This window comes from Euwallacea similis, chromosome 32 (genome assembly GCF_039881205.1).
Source record: "Euwallacea similis isolate ESF13 chromosome 32, ESF131.1, whole genome shotgun sequence".
Lineage (NCBI taxonomy): Eukaryota > Metazoa > Arthropoda > Insecta > Coleoptera > Curculionidae > Euwallacea > Euwallacea similis.
Genome location: NC_089640.1, coordinates 205,450 through 222,178, shown reverse-complemented (window position 1 = coordinate 222,178; position 16,729 = coordinate 205,450). Strand labels below are relative to the sequence as shown.

Sequence of the window (16,729 nt, the reverse complement as noted above, 5' to 3'; positions counted from 1 at the left end):
TTTTATTTGTATGCAAAGCTCCAGGCAATCAGTCTTTTGCAAGTGTGTCAAACCAAATTCAATTCATGCAAAATGTCAGGCGTTTTATCTACATCGCGCATTATGTTATCTCACAATTCTGGCAGTATCATGTAAGACTGACTGACAGCAAAATCCGTAAGGTTTCTGTATAGACCAGCCTTAAAATGAACACCTTCACTTTAATAGGTAAAATTAAGGTGTGAAATTAAGATATTTTCGCCTAAAGCCTAATTTGCAAGTAACGTTCTGTCTTCTGTAATGCATGATCTGACAAAACTACCAACAAGGCTGATACAAATCACATGGCTACAATAGTCAGTCCAATTTTTTGCTTAATCAACATACCTGTCGTTTTGATTAACAAAAAGCTTCATTAACCTTTTGCAAGTTTATCAAACCAAATTAAGGCGATACAAAACGTCAAACTCTCTGTCTACACATGTCATGTTGTTTGACAAGTCTGATTTGACCATGAAAGGCTGGCGTACAGATGAGGCTTTAGACAAACCAGATTTCTTTGAATGTCCCAAAATTGAAGTAACCCCAACTTACTATATTCAATTCTTTGAAATTGAAGTGTAACTTCATATGATTTTGAGCTTTCCAAATCTCAAGCTTAAGAAACCTTAAATAACATAACTACATTCGCGAATTTTTCAAACCTTAAGTCTCATAAATTTCGGTTCATTAAAATTAAGATAACTTTATTTGACCAGATCTACATGTATTTTTGCAAACCTGAAGTTACTTGACTTGACTTTTTTGAATTTTCCAAACTTAATGTTACGGAAATTGATCTAATTTTTATTACATCTTGGAACTTAAAAAATCGGAACTGAGCCGATTTCCAATGTTTCCTTGTAGTGAACTATCCAAATTCAGTTGATTTTCAAATCTCGCGGCACCACAGACATAACTTGGTTTCTATATCCCCAAAAGTGAGATCACTTGAAGGTACCTGATTTCTTGCACTACTCGAAAGTCGAGTAACTTAAATTTAGCTGATTTTCACTTCTTTGAAATACTAATAATGTGACGTTACTTGATTTTCACCTCTTTAAACCCAAAGTAATAAGTTAATCCGATTTCCTATAGATAACCCGATCCTTTTCTAGTTCATTTCAAAAGCTGTTCTTCAGGTTATTTCGCCGAATTTCGTTTGCGTGGATTCGGCTTTAAACTACTGTAGCAACATGTTCAAGACGTCCCTATGCCTTCGTATGCTCTATAGCATGTCTTAAACATTTCAGATAATGGACGATAGCTTGAAAACAATTTCTGAAAGGCATCTGAAAGATTATAGACTTGTGAAAAACAAGGGACTGAAGACGTTTTAATTACAGAACCGTTGTGAAAACCCGTTTAAACTTAGACCAACGAGACGTTTTATTAATCAAAATCAGATGACTTAGTTACAGACGTTTTCACAATGTTCATATGACGCCCGAGAAATCCTTTCGAGGGATTTAAAATGTTTGTCAAGCTTTTTCACCATTTACTCCCGAGGGCATTCAATGTTATGATTTATTTCTTGCTATTTATTGCACGTTCTCCCATTTCTTTTGAGGCCATTTTTTGAAGTTTACACATTAGACTTGGAAAATTTGGATGAATGGACAAAACGAACAATAGCTCTGAACCGAAATGTAGTCACTTTGTCATTACGCCGTATCGCTATGTAAAACATCATGTCATAATGGAGTTCCAAAATAATGACGGAATCAAAAAAGAAAAAAATTCCTTCCTTCTTGCATTCTTCAATATGCAAATAATTAAAGCAATACAAAATTAACGTCTTCTTTCGAGCATCTCTCAGGTTGTAGGTCCCTATCCTTACTCTTGCAAATAATTCGCGAATCTGCCACGGCTACCGGTTTTAAGACTTCAAAGGCAGTGAATTAAAGTATCAAAATAAAATGTATAAAGTAATCTGATGAATCTTATTGCCTGTTTGCGTGCACCCTGCTGCTCGGCTCTGAAAGCCACCGTTTTATCAATCTGATGAATTAATTCGGAAAATCTCGTTTTACATCTGATTCACAGAGACGTGGGTGGACTTGGATCATGGAGATGATTTGGATGAGGTTGCCTGAAGGATTAATTGTGTGATTGGTTCAATGTGAGGATCAATATTATGGTAATTTTGAGGGAGAGACGCGAAACTATAGTTTAACTGATGAAATCAAATTAGTTCGGGTTAGTTTAGGTTAGCTGGAATATGGGGAAGCGGAGTTTAAGAAGAGAAAACATTGAGGAGATGGGAGAACGTTTTTAGTTGTTAATATATTCCAATTTATAAATTGGAAAAGGCAAAAACCCGGAAGGAAAATCTATTAAAATTTTCGAAGATATACATACATAACTACAATGATTACTAATATACAGGGCGAGTCATAAGGAACTGTATATGCTTCTATCACGGGACAAGATTACTAAGAGGAATATTGAATGAGCATTAAAAAGTTGCTTGCATTTTTTATTATTATTATACCGGGAGTTTTACACATTTTATTAAAAAATTTTGACTATAATTTTGTGACGCCAGTTTGCCTTTTTTATTTTCTGAGTGCACTGTTGCTTATGGGTAAAATAAAGATTTCAGAGTTCAAAAAATCTAGGACCGTCTTCAAAAAATTTATTAGGTTTTTTTTTGAGCTGGAAAAAACTTGCAAAATTTTTTTAAAGCGGTCCTGGATTTTTTGAACTGTGAATACATGATCTTACTCATACAGAACAGTGTACTCCTTCACCAGAAAATGAAAAAAAAAGCAAATTAGTATTACAAATTTATAGCAAAAACCATTCTTCGACAAAATGTGTAAAACTCCCTGTACAATAGCAATAAAAAATGCAAACAACTTGTTAATGCTTATTCGATGTTGCTCTTAATAACCTTGTTCCATGGTAGAAGCACGTACGGTTCCTCATGACTTCCCTGTATAACAGGTTTTGATTTGAAGTAAATCTTTGAATTGTGTGTCGAAATTCGATAATAATTTAATGACTTCGCAGTAGTATAATCTAATATGGACTAATACGATCCCCATAATATCCACATCTCAATCAGCAAAACGCGTCAAAGCAATTAAGCTAAACATTTAGCTTACGTTTTCTCTGCCCTATCAACAGCCATATAACGATCTTGTTCTGCTCTTAAAGTGGGTTAATGGATAGTGAAGACAAACAAATAAATAATTCGCCCAAAGAGAAAATAAAAATGTTTGTTTTGAAGACTTCTCGATGATTATGCGCGTTCGAGCAGGGATTAATGAAGATATTGACACGCTAACGATCCAATGGACTTGACTATTAAAAAGCCTCGTTGAAGATAATTGATGAGGCTGTTTAACCTTATTACTGGCAATTGAAGCAGGAGGCTCTATCTTGACCGATGGCCCTGTTTCGTCTGAGAGAAATCCATTAATAATTCACATTCTTCAATAATAATTATCCAAGAGGGAAAACCGCCAAGACTGTCAAACCTATATCGCTAATAACCGTTTGCTCCGATGGACATTGGAGAATGTATGACCTAATAGGTTCATAAACGCCTTCTTAGGTTTCATTAAGGCGATCATGGCGGCACATTTATGTACGCGCATCTTAATGGAAGCAATTAATTTATGATTTAAGAGGTTGAAAAGAGGTAAAAGTCGGAATTTGTAGCTTGTGCCGGGGAATACACCTTCTTGGAAAAGTTATTGTCAGGAGGTCCTTTTCTCGACAGAAATCCTGATTGGATCAGGCTGTAATTACGAAAGTGGATCGGAGATAAACGGCCGAGCTGGGGCGAGCTTCAATAGAATTTAACGAAAATGGTCGGATTAGCAAGTAGTACAAGAGCATTTGTTCGATATAAGATAGAGCTAGAGGGTGTTTACACACCTTCGAATTAATGAAATATAATTGAAACTATACCTAAATAACTGAAACTAGGAGCTTCTCCTAGAATTGGAACAAAAAATTTCAGGGAAATGCGGCAGAACTAGGAAAAAGGAAAGCACACATTTTTAAGTGTTTCTAAAAAGGCTTAAAACCACGAAAATCCACGATTCTGATACTTATGCTCTATAACTGTTGCAGCAATAACACAAACAGTAACTATTATGGATATTGAAGGAACAGACAACTTATGGCTGCTTTGCAAATAAGGATTCTATTGGCAGAGATTAAGGCATCTTATTTCAAAATTCAAAATAAGTCACTATATATCATAAATGTTTCTAAGAACTTTCAGTATTATCAAATATTTCAATTGTCTTCTTTTTTGCCAAAGAGCGATGAAGAATATTTGGATTTATTTCATTTTCTCGGCTATCAGGAATTTAACTCAGTATAACAAACCCTTTGGCAAGATTTCTAGAATAAAATCACTTAGGACGAGGGGCGAGCCAAGACAATTAAAAGAAATATTAGAGAATAAGACAAAATCAATCTCCCAAGAACAATGAACAGAATCAGAAAAATTTGAGACAAAATGCTGGCTGAACTAGGAATTTTTAGCAGTGAAAATTTACCAAAAACTGACAGTCATAAAAAATGGTTTGAAAAACAAAAAATGGTTGAAAAAGAATCTGGTTACTTTGAAACCAACACTAACACAAACGCAAGTAAAAATGAAGATGCGGAGAGGGAGATAATACGATAATCCCAAAGTGAATCTAAGATTACATTCAACACGAGAAAGCTCCTATTTAGTTAGAAATATCTGTTCATGAAAATGAGAGATTTTCCGACATTTGCTAAATTTTCTGTCGAAAGAATTATGAGCGCTATGACCATCAATTATGACCAGCTGGCGGAAATCAGCCATGTGGGAGCTATTTTTCCCATGAAAAACAAGTAAGATATCCTGATGAGAAGCTTACTCAAGCCTGTATTTCTATTAAATAAGACCACGGCAATGAAGAAAAGGTTGAATCTTGGAGATGTTTATGATGCGGAAAGTTCTAACAATAAAAGAATATTTGCATCGTAAGAAAGAGAACCAAGAAGAATGACAAATAATCGGAAAAATAACAAAATATAAAAAGGCGAAGAAAAATATTAGGAAGGAGGTTATTAGGGGATCAGCAAATTAACTCTTGATATGTAATCTTACATTAATGTTAAAATTTTGAAGTAAACACGCTGAAAAAACCCATCCCACATTAATATAAAACATTAATTGACACATTTTCATGTCGCTATTCATATGCCCCCTCTACTTAGATTAATGATTTCAATTCTGTAGAATGCTTACTGTTAGATATTATAATTTTCAAAAGATAAGCTCCAGGACTATGACAGTATTTTTCCCGAAAGGGCAGACTTCAAAGTGCTAAACATTTCACTGCGGATCTAATTATCCGGAAAAGCCCTTTCTGAGCGGAGAAATTGTTTTCGGCAACGGCTAATTTTGGCCAAATGACCTGTTGAAAAGGAGAGCATTATTTTAAAATGGCCGATGTTTCGAAGAACACTCGTTAAACAAAGCAATAATTCTGACATTTATTTGAAACAAGTTTGAATTGCCAAAGTATTTGCTTTATCGGGGGAATTTTGTCGGATTTGGTCGCAAATAAGAGGTAAATTATGAGATATTCACTTCTTTGTTGTTTTTCACCATCTAAAGCGACACAAAGCAAACGAAAAACGAGCAATATCATTAATTGCCAGGCTGCCATTAAAGGACCCGCAGGGTGTACTTTCCATCATCTCCCGAAACTAATGACTCGCATTCGGACCCCCATATTTTTTTCCTTTAAAATCGTGATGCAGCAGTTAAAACTCGATCTTCTCGTGGAGCGGGCCCTCTCGAAAAGGAATTAAAAAATCCTTTTCGGATTAATAAAGACATCAAAATATTTTAAGAGCCCGCCTAAAGTCGCGATAAATCATTGCGAGGCGCGTTTTGTATTGCAATTCGAAGAACCAGCGTAAAAAAGTGTCTTGTCATTCGTTAATTCACCGCCTTTCGTTTTTCTCCCCCAACTGGGGGGGGCTTTATGATGATTTGATGAGGTTCGAATGTTTTTAAGTGGCGAAAATAGTCAGCGAAGAAGGCTAAGTAAACTTATAAATATTCCTGAAAGTCAAAATTGGCATCGCCGCAACTCTTATTTGTCTCAGCGCCTTTCTACTCTTGAGAGATGTGACGTCGCTGACAGAGATGTCAGGGGATGGACAATGTTGTCAGAATATACCGCAATAATTAGTATTTTTTCAAGAATAATTTTTTCTACTCTTTCGCTTGTCAAGAGACAAAAACTCATTAAATATTGATTTGGAGACAGTCGAGAATATTTACAACAGAAACGACTTATCCCAAAGCGTGCTATTAGAACATAAATAATTTGTTCCTAAGCGTTTTTTATGACTCGCACCTTCGAGACTTCGGCCCCCCAACAGAAGGGTTTCTTTATTACAATCTAATGGGGTCAAGGAATGTGTATACGTTCATTAAATTTCAAAGAATGAAACACACAAAGGAGGAGGCCAAGTAAACTTAAAAACTAAAAAAATCATTATTCGCAACGTTGCATGCAATTCTAGCGTTTTTCTAATGAATATGACGTCGATGTCAGAGCTGCAAGAGGATGGTCAAGGTCGCCAGACTGTCAGAAATTTACTAAAAATCAAAATTATCGATCCTCTCACTTCATAAATGACAGGAACTCGTAAAAAATAGTTTTAAATGCAGGTGGGAACATTTAGAACACAAATAATTTGTTCGAAAGCGTCTTTTTACGACATTATTATTCGAAAAATAAATTGAGAATAATTAATAAGCCCTTTGAAATGGCCGCTCGTAAATCGAAGCATTTCGACTTTAATAAAGTTTGTCATCTTAAAAACGATTTAATTAAACGTCCGGGGAGATGTTTTCAAATCGAATGCCCCCCGGTGACCTTAAAATTTATTTGTATTACCGTCTGTTCCTTACTTTAGCTGATTAGTTTTTAAATATCCGTCAAGCCCGAAGGGTGCTAACTACTTGGGATTTCTTACTTTACTACCGACTGCATTTGCAGGAAAAACTGCCTCGTACGCATATAAATAAAAGCATTAAAATCCTGCGGGTCTAGGCTGAGAGTGCACTAATCTCAGGCAAGGAATGTAATTAGGAAAGGAAAGCAGGAAAACGAATTATGTACCTGGAGTGAAACGGCCTAATGGCCAGCTTTAAAGGCCTTATTTAGCGAAGCTGCCCACGCTCGACTAAATGAAATGCGTAAATTGAAATACTTTGGTGTCATGTGAGACAAACTGCCCAAACCAGATAGTTTACAGTTTATGTCGGCAAATCAAATGAATTGGAATATAATATATGTACGTCCAAAATGACGTTCCCCGGGGACACAATCGTATCTCCCTCAATGAATGTCCTTCCTAAGTGACTGATAGCTCCCTGTGCGCTCATGTTGACATAGAAACGCTATCATGGAGATTTCAATTATGCCATGTGACTGTATTGTTTTCGTTTACCGCGCTGTAATAGGGTGTAACTGTTTAGTTTGATGGAACATCCACGCTCCCTGGAGTCAGCTATTTCGGAAATTACATCGCCTGTCACTGGGGCTTGATTTTGGGACTAGATAATAATATAGCTATGCATTAAACCCACTAAACCCATATACTATTTAAACATTCGACTCTATCTAGTTACGAGATGTTACAATAAAAAAAAAATTTCCCCCCGGACGGCCTATTTAGCCTAATAGTTGATGAATTAATCTTATTTGTGGCCTAACTGGTATACTCAGAGTTGCAGGAATATACTTTTGGCACCTTCAATACAACTTGTCGAGCTTATAAGCACCAGATTTTGGAGAAAAATCAAAAACAGAATTTCAAGAATTCAAGTAATTGTTTTTCTGTTTTTCAAAGGACTATTATTAATATTATAAATGTAATAGCTGGTATATTTTTGCTTTTCTCGATTTCCCATGTCTGAAACCACTGTGCAACAATTTTCTAAAAACATTTCTCTACACCTGAAATCAACACTTCTGTTCATTATTCATCTACTTTAATAAGAGAGATTCAGGGAAAAAAATGATAAAGAAAAACTTTAGGTACATTTCATATCTATACGAAGAATTATCTAAATGGCTTCAAAACCCCCTTTTCTAGGAAAAAATAATTCTGAAGAAAAAACAGTACTTGAAGTATCTGAACTCAAGTAACTGAATACTTCAGTAAGAAATTGAAGAAACAATTTGTTATTGGATGTGTTACTACGAAAAAATACATAATAAGTTAAAATGTAGAGAATACAGGAAAAAGCAAAACAGAGGGGAAATCCTAGAAGGAGAAAAAACGTGAAGTGACGGAGGGTAGGAAAACGGAAAGGTAAAAAAGTTCCACTAGCGATTAGAGAAAACAAAACCAGAACCCGTTGGAGGCATGTTAAAACTCTATTGCAAAAAAAGGTAATTTAGAAAAAGATAACATAAGAAAATAAAAAACTGGAAGGAAAATTAAATTAAACTCTTGCCAGAAAAAGGACAAGTAGAAACAGGCTGAGGATAAACAGTTAAAGATGAAAAATGCTGCCAAGTGAAACCAAGTAAATAAATGGTAAAACGAAAAGAAGAAAAAAAAACACTTATAGGAGGAGGTAATTCTCGAGAGCAAGATGAAGAAATGGATAATCAAGAAACGAGGAAAAAAGAAGAAAACCTGAATTGACATGAAACTATTGCAACTTTAGTACAGATTGATGAAATCAGTCTGGAAAACCCAGGAAGTGATTTTCAATAGATGACTATAGATTTTTCAGTTGAAGGTCTAAAGTATAATTTTTATTCTGAGCGATGGTATGTAATTTTCCCATTTAAATGTTGCTTCTATTCCCATCCCACACAACAAAAAGCAACATATCGAATTACATCCTCATCTCATAAAGTGCGTCGCACATCCCTCCTTTAGAACGGCGACGATAACTCAAATTTCCCCCCTCGAAGTCGTCGTCGTGTCCAAAGAGACATTTTTACATCTCTAAGAAGAAAATTTTAATAATACAAACCTTGATCGTTGGCGCGAACTACCCCCCAAAAAAGCACCATTATTAACGTCCCGAATGACAGGCGAGGGGAGCGGAATGCCATGGTTACAGGGGGTGTCCCGGACAGCTACACTCTAGGGGGTGCGCTAGGCATCACTAGCGGCGACGTTCGCTTGTCTCCCTGTCACATGACTTGATACGGGGCCCTCGTTAACTGTTGATCTGGAAGAGAAGGAATTTTTAGCTTTCGGGTTAATGGGTTTGCGTTAAGCCTAAATTCAAGCGAACATCTGTTTATAATAAATGTAGATCAATAACCTGATAAGAATTAGAAAATACTCTTTCTCCCGGGGTGAAACGCTGACAGGCTTGAAGACCACATGGAGTTATGATTTATTCAGAACACACTATCAATCTTCGTAACAACATATTTAGGGATGCATTTTTTCCTGTTCGAAATTTCTTCAGTCATTTATTTCGATGTCTCGGGATCTAACACGTCAAGACCGGTGGGGTGACTCGACATTCCCCATCATTTAACCGAAAGCAAAATACACTTTACGACTCCTCGTATATCAAACCATTATGGCCTAGCTTTATTAAACAAACATCATTTTTACCTGATTTATTGCCCACTTCTTGGCAATAAAACTGCATTTAATAGAATCTCAATCGAAGCTTACATGTGTAATAACTCAGAGGCGCGTTTATAATTTTTTGAGGGGGGCATGAATATTAATGAAGATTTCCAAGGCACAAACACGTCTTATTTGCAATTTGTAAACAAAATAGCGGTGCATTTGTCTCGTTGCTTTATCTTCGAAGAGGCGCACTAAAGCTGCCACCTTTTAAAGCTTCCTGCAGCCTCGTAATTTATAGTTACGTTATTATTTATATTTACAAAAGACTCTATTCATAACGCGGAAACATATCCACGTTTTTACGGTCTTGAAATGTGGGGGTTTACGGTGCATAATTTGAATAAGTGCTCTACCCAGGTGGAACGTCATAGCTATGGTAATAAAGTGGAGACAACTTCTTCACGACTTAAAAGTCGAAACAAAAATGTTTGATTAAGAAATTGAAACGTGTCATTGGTTTCGGCAAAAACCTCAAAAGCATCAGAACTTTATTATAATCCTACTTTTATACTTATATAAAAATTCCTAACCGTGAGGTTCTTTTTGCAGGAATCTCAGAATTTTTTTTTTAAGAAATAAGATCAGAATTAGAATATGAACTATTAGGGGCAATTGACATCTGTTTTTAGGACACCCCTTGATAATCAACGGGCGTTGAAGTCACACGATTGGAATGGCGCTCTAGAGACTTCTTAATACGTTTGAGACCAATAATCTGTAGCAAATAATTACCGCCATTTCACATACATAATTCTATCGTCAGACACGTGTTACAAGCTGGTGCAATCGCTGTATATAGGGTGTCCGAAAATAACGTTGAAATATTTTGGGAGGCGATTCTGGAGATTAAAATAACAAAAAAAAGTTCTTATAAACATCCCCCAAAAATTGTTTCTTAAAGGGGTTAAAACCCTTTAAAGAAGGAACTCTGAATGTGTTTTTTTCGCAATATTTTCAAAATAGTTTGCGCTAAAATTATGAAATTCGGTACTCTTTAATAAGTTGCAATGGGAAAACATTTTTGTCTACTAAATTTCATAATTTTAGCGTAAACTATTTTGAAAATATTGCGAAAAACATCTTCAGAGTTCCCCCTTTAAGGGGATCTAGCTCCTTTAAGAAGCGGTTTTTAGGGTATATTTATAAGAACTTTTTTTATCATTTTAATCTCTAAAATCACCTCCCAAAGTGTTTCAACATTATTTCCGGACACTCTGTATAAAATGCAAAGGATCATGATGACGCCAGTTCTTCGAACTTTGCCGGTCTAGATTAGTGTCTCGTTGGGCAAAAAGGGACCTCAAATCTGTCAACAACGAAGCTCAATTCATATTCTTCAAAATCGTTGTTTGAGACAGGTTAATGATTATTTAATCATATTGACGGTATTAAATTTCAATATTTTATGAGTCGTATTCCAGGCGAAACGGAGCTTAAATTTGAAAAGCGATTTCCTCCCCCTTACAGTTTCAAAATCGAGAAAATAACTATCAAAGTAAGCCCTATCTCAGAAACTAAAACAGGTATTGAAACAATGAGTCTGTAAACTTCACTTAGCCTGCCAACCTTATCATCTAAGTGTAATAAAATTGGCAGGAATTTTAAAATTAGGAGGAATTTCAAATCCTATCAAGTAGACTATCAGAGATTTTAATCAAAAAAGATTTTATAGCGATAAAAGATATTCGCCTACTGAAAAATTATGACTCTACAGATTTTCATAACGATTTAAGGTGTCTCACTGTGTAGACCATAAAGATTACTTTACAATTATAAAATAAACTAAATATCTGAAAAACTGTAGGAGTTGGAGAGAAAAAAGATTTCAGACTATGAAATTTTTAACCCACATAGTAACTCGTAAATTAAGAATTTCCGGACACACATTCATGACCTGTACTAACTTGAACTTTTTTTTCCTAAATGACTGAGAAATTTGAATTTTAAATCGCTCTGCACACGCTGACTCATTACTTCCAACATGTACCTTATATGTTACGACTTCTTCATGTTTGTCACCTGCATTATGTCGAAACTTTATCGATACTGTTTAATAGGCAATATATCGGCCAGTGCACACATCAGTATCACTATGCAAATTTCTCATTGTCTCTTTACCTAGGCCCGATTTGAAAGTCAAATTGAGCGCCATAACGTTCACGTTATTTTCATTCCGCGCCCCTCTAATGTCCCATTTTTGTCGGTAAACCAGAAGGTGTAGACGTGGAATTTACATAACTTCATAAACAATTTTTTTAAATTTATGTTCACACCTCGTTAATGTGTAAACAATACCCGGCCTTCCGGCGATGTTTCACCTAATTTTATCACGTTTTTTTCCCATCTGAAAAAAAATCGTTTTGTTGCCTGAGATATCGCTCTATATAATTCTTCCCAAAGCAAATGAGAAAGTATTTGCGATTGTTTTTAAGCTCGGTAAATAAACTTCGAAATGAGGTCTGATTTATTTTAATGCCCGCGATTGCAGTTATCGATGATTGAGGGAGGCTCTGTTTATGTCGGGAAAATTCCTTTGGGTGAACGTCCCATTTGAAATGGGAGGCCACCGGTGAAGCTGGCCATCTCCCCCCCGAAAAGTGAACATTTACATACGAAATTGTCTCGGAACCGGACGGATCGATTTATGCGGCCGACAGAGCTTAATGGCCATTAAAATCAATAAATCCACTGGAAACAACATTAATAATTGTCCGAAAGGAACCCTTTTGATCTTTTAAAGCAAATTCATGTAGGCCATTTCAACTGGCGACGGCATTGTTTGATGCGACGACAAGAAACGAAAAAATGATAGCAGAAGTTAAACCAGAAAATTAAAGTTAACGCTTACATGAAAAACTGGCTCTTAGCCGATTCATAAATATTTATATTTCCGTTAACGGTCGGTGGTCAAGTGGCCAAGGTATCACTTAAAGCAAATCGATGTTTAAGGACTATTAAACGAGAGGAATCTTAAAAGCTTAGAACTTGACACCGCTAAAAGTCGTTTTATCTGACGAGAGCTCTTTTAAACTGTTTTGAGAGCGGCCCTAGCCGAGGGCTCTGACAATACAAACTTTTCCCCCTTCAAGCCCAGTCCTGTTTTCCAAACAGCTGAAAGTCGACTAATAAAAAGTTTACGATAAAGCAGGGACCAACTAAAAATAACTCCATTATTTAACCGGAGCAATAATACTTCCAATCGGTGTTATTGGGCCCTTTGTAGCTGTGAGAGACTGCATGTGTGGGCGCCATTTGGACGATGTCGATGTGTTGGACGTATCTTAAAGACAAAAAGCTGCGGATGAGGTATCGGGAAAAAATCGCATTTAAACGACGTTAGAGAGACTAAAGTCTTCGGAAAATTTTTTAAAGTAAAACAAAAAAACTCTACAAGAAAAATAATTAAACATGGAAGAGCGTTTATGGAAGGAAGGAAGGAACTCGTAAAGTTGTCTCTTCTTGACTGAAACACTCGAGTTCGATGTCGGCAATATCAGTTGAGGATGAGACAATCAGGCTCCCTGCTCTGGACCTTTGAACTAGCCTTTAGGCTTGTTTTCAAACTATTCCTTCTTCAAGCATGATAACCTGATCTAAATAAACTAAGGCGACTACAGACAACCTGGAGACAAGACGTTCTGTATGTATGTTATCCGATATATCCGTTAGTTAAAGACTCTTCAGCGACCGGAAAAAGATCAAAAGTACATTCGATCAGCCGGCAGAACTGACAAGACTGCAAGTTTATCTAAAGGGTGTGTGATATATCGCAGTTTGTTTTAGTTCTTATTAGAGTTATTATTGATCTTCGTATTAAAGATGCAACCAATGACAGAAGCGAACAAAGTAGGTCGCGATAGAGGGAAGAAAGAAGGGCTCCAAACGATCCATCACTGACTGTTGTTATAGGAATTGTTATATTATTATATATTCAATAATAAGTAACATATTCTATTTAAAGGAAGAAAAAGCAGCACAAAAAATCAAATGGAAAATATAAATTTAAAAACTGCTGAATCTTATCAGGTTGCGATGCGGCAATGATTTCCGGCATACTGGTTGATGTAAAGGTCTTATATAGATTAAACAAATATGATATATGTAAGTGTAGTAAAAAAAAATGCATGTAATTTTGAATTGAGAAACAGGACTGGAAAGGTAAAAGCAGATATCATTTTTAAAAACCGTTTGCGCTTAAAAAAATATAAAGCGGTAATTATTTATTAATGAACTTAATTGAAAAACTCGTATTTTAATCCAGTAAAAGCGGAGGCGTACAGAACAATTTTCACGCAAGAACCGCCCATCAAAAAGAATTAAATAAGAGAAATAAATTTAGAAAATTTCTGGGTCGTAAAAAATTGAGTCGCCAATGATTTAGTATACAGTGTATACTGAGTGTTGTAAAAGTCTTATATGACTTGAAAAATTATCACATGCGTATAGCAAAAGCAGGGTCGTACTGGACGTGTTTTTGAGCAGAGAAACGTCGTGCAAAAACAGAAATAAACGAAGTCATTTCTGAAATTTATTTGGGCCTAAAACATTACGATACAGTGATGACTTGTTGTATATGAAGCTCTATAAGTCACTGTAATTTTTAAAAAATATGTATTTTTCCTATATCAAGTTGCATACAAAATACAATTTTGTCATAAAAATTACAAAAAAAGGTAAAAATGTATGTGAAAAATTACTAGATTTTATGATTTAGTGTTATAAAGGTTCGACAAATTGAACAAAATTTATATGTAAGGACGGCACGAGCGTTAACGCACCAAGTGCAGCTTCAAGGAATTGATTAAAATTTAATTGTACCTCGGTTCTTAAGGTTCGTTATCATGAGGGTTGTATAAACTATTCAAAAAATGGTTCTTCAGACGAAATTACATCCTGACGTTAAATTTAAAGGCAACTAGTTTTATTTCCAAACTAACACGAAAGATAAATTCCATTTTAACATTCCTGTTTATCTAAGTGGCAGTTTAAAGAAAGAAAAAAAGAACGTTTACTACATTAAAACGCACTTAACAGTACCGAAGGTCTAAACGTTTCAGCTGGGTAGTTCCTGTGTTTAGTCCAGAGCTGTATTTAGTATATTTTGGCTACTGCAACTATAGTATTGTTGAAGATTTCAGCTAATTAATCGAACTGCGTTAGACGTTTATATTTGGGAATATTTTGCTCGTAATTTTGCAGGGATTTTGAGTTGATAACGAATAATAAATCGTGAATTTTGGGTAATCCTGACGCTGTAACAAGCTTGTCCTATATTTACAGACACATTCATAAAATTGAGGCGACAAAACCTCTATATCCCCACAGTGCTTTATTAGAGATAAACTTTAGTGTAGGCGATAATTGAGTGAAAATGACCATCCATAAAGAAACGAAAAAAGCTGCAGATATTTTGACAAATTCCAGGTCAGGCTTTGATAGAGCTGGCCTGGATAATCAATTAGTGACCGTTTTGCAATAAAACGCTTTCATAATGACCGGTCATAAACGGAACGATCCGTGTCTGGGATGTGTTATTATTTTAATTGCGAACCTACGCTCTTATGGGACAAGTTTTATAGCCTTGTTTAAGATATTTGTGTTGCAATTATTTTTAATAACTTTTAAAGGCATTTTAGACGATGCGCGGCCGTGTAATTACACTGATTGACAATTACCCGTCTTTAAGTTCAATTATCCCGATGGGAGCGAAATTCAGCGAACAGTAACCTGAAATGTCATCAAAGTGTAACGTTACCATTAGCAAACAAAGCTGTACCGCGATGGCACGAGGAATTTAGTAATTGCAAGAGCAAACTGCGCACTTCTGATTTGTAATTTACTAATTATTGTCAATTGTTACATTAAAGATGGTTGCAACATCTGCATAAAGACCAGATCAAGCATGCAGCTTTGTTCTTCGGCACATTTAGCACGCAAAGTTACTGACGAACGTCGATGCGGGGAATTTACTAAATTCGTAGTTCGAAATAACTCTTGGTCTTGGTATCCCTCGTCTAAAGAAGCATGGCAGATTTCAAAGCCATTCATCTTGATGCCGACATCTCAGAAAAACAAACCTCGTTGAAGTAGCAACATTACAGCTCAACTCAATCGGATTTGAAAATTTTTCTCCTACTCGAATCGTCCTTTATTGCCACTAGACCGAGGCGTCTAATACTAAAAACGGAATCCACTACACGAGCTACAATAAACGCTAATGCCCTTAAAGGGAAAATAAAATGTCCTTTAGATCATTAAACTCGCGACTTATCTGTTCCAGTACGATTCTCCAGTGTTAAATAAAATTAAATCAATTTACGTTCAGCGATTAAATTGAGCGATCACGTTTACGGGGATGCTTTTAATGAAATTACGTTTTAGTTGATGATGCTAATGAAACATTAAAAAAGAGGTTGTCGAACAAAATGAGAGCGCAAAATGAATTAATAATGAACGGGTTGCGTGGAAACTGGACATTAAAGTACGTCAGAGCATCGGCATGGAACCTTAGCATAATAAATAAAAATTTGCATATAAAAATATACATAGTAATTGTAAATCATCTATTGTATCGAAAGAGTGAGCGAATACAAAGCACCCAAAGTACTGATTATTTATGTAAACCCGGTCGTTTTCATTGTAGTGGATCGATTTATTGATCCACTAAAATGGTAATTCTTGACCTTATGTAATGCTGGGGGCGTAAAATTGTATAGGCTTTCTTGGTACCACCAGGCAAAAGTCTTATACAGGGATTTTACAATAATTAAGTGTCACATTAATAATGAATTGTTAATGAATCTAATAAACGAGGTATTGTTTACAGCGACAGAAATAATAATTAATATTGTCCTATGAGCTTGCTTACATGAGTAAGACATCTAGGGTTATCTTAAACGCTTGGATCAACTGAACGGCCAGATTTTTTTCCTAATTTGCCGCCTGTGTCTGAGCATGTGTGTGTCCCAATGAAAGCACTCACTAAAACTGAAATTATAAAAAAGTCGCATAATGGATAAATAAATTGTTGCAGCTAGATAATGGCCGAGATATCACTGATTTATTGTTCATATCTGTT

General features: G+C 35.7%; 1 protein-coding gene across 4 annotated transcripts in view; it reads right to left on the bottom strand.

Annotated features, from left to right (window-relative positions):
- Positions 1–16,729, bottom strand: part of LOC136418016 (netrin receptor UNC5B-like) — a 176,136-nt gene that overhangs the window by 120,851 nt on the left and 38,556 nt on the right. For all 4 annotated transcript variants that reach the window (XM_066403908.1, XM_066403907.1, XM_066403910.1 and 1 more), the window contains exon 2: positions 9,032–9,232. In XM_066403908.1, the coding sequence (XP_066260005.1) occupies positions 9,032–9,113 (82 nt within the window). In that variant the 5' untranslated portion in view covers positions 9,114–9,232. The remainder of the gene's footprint in view (positions 1–9,031; positions 9,233–16,729) is intronic.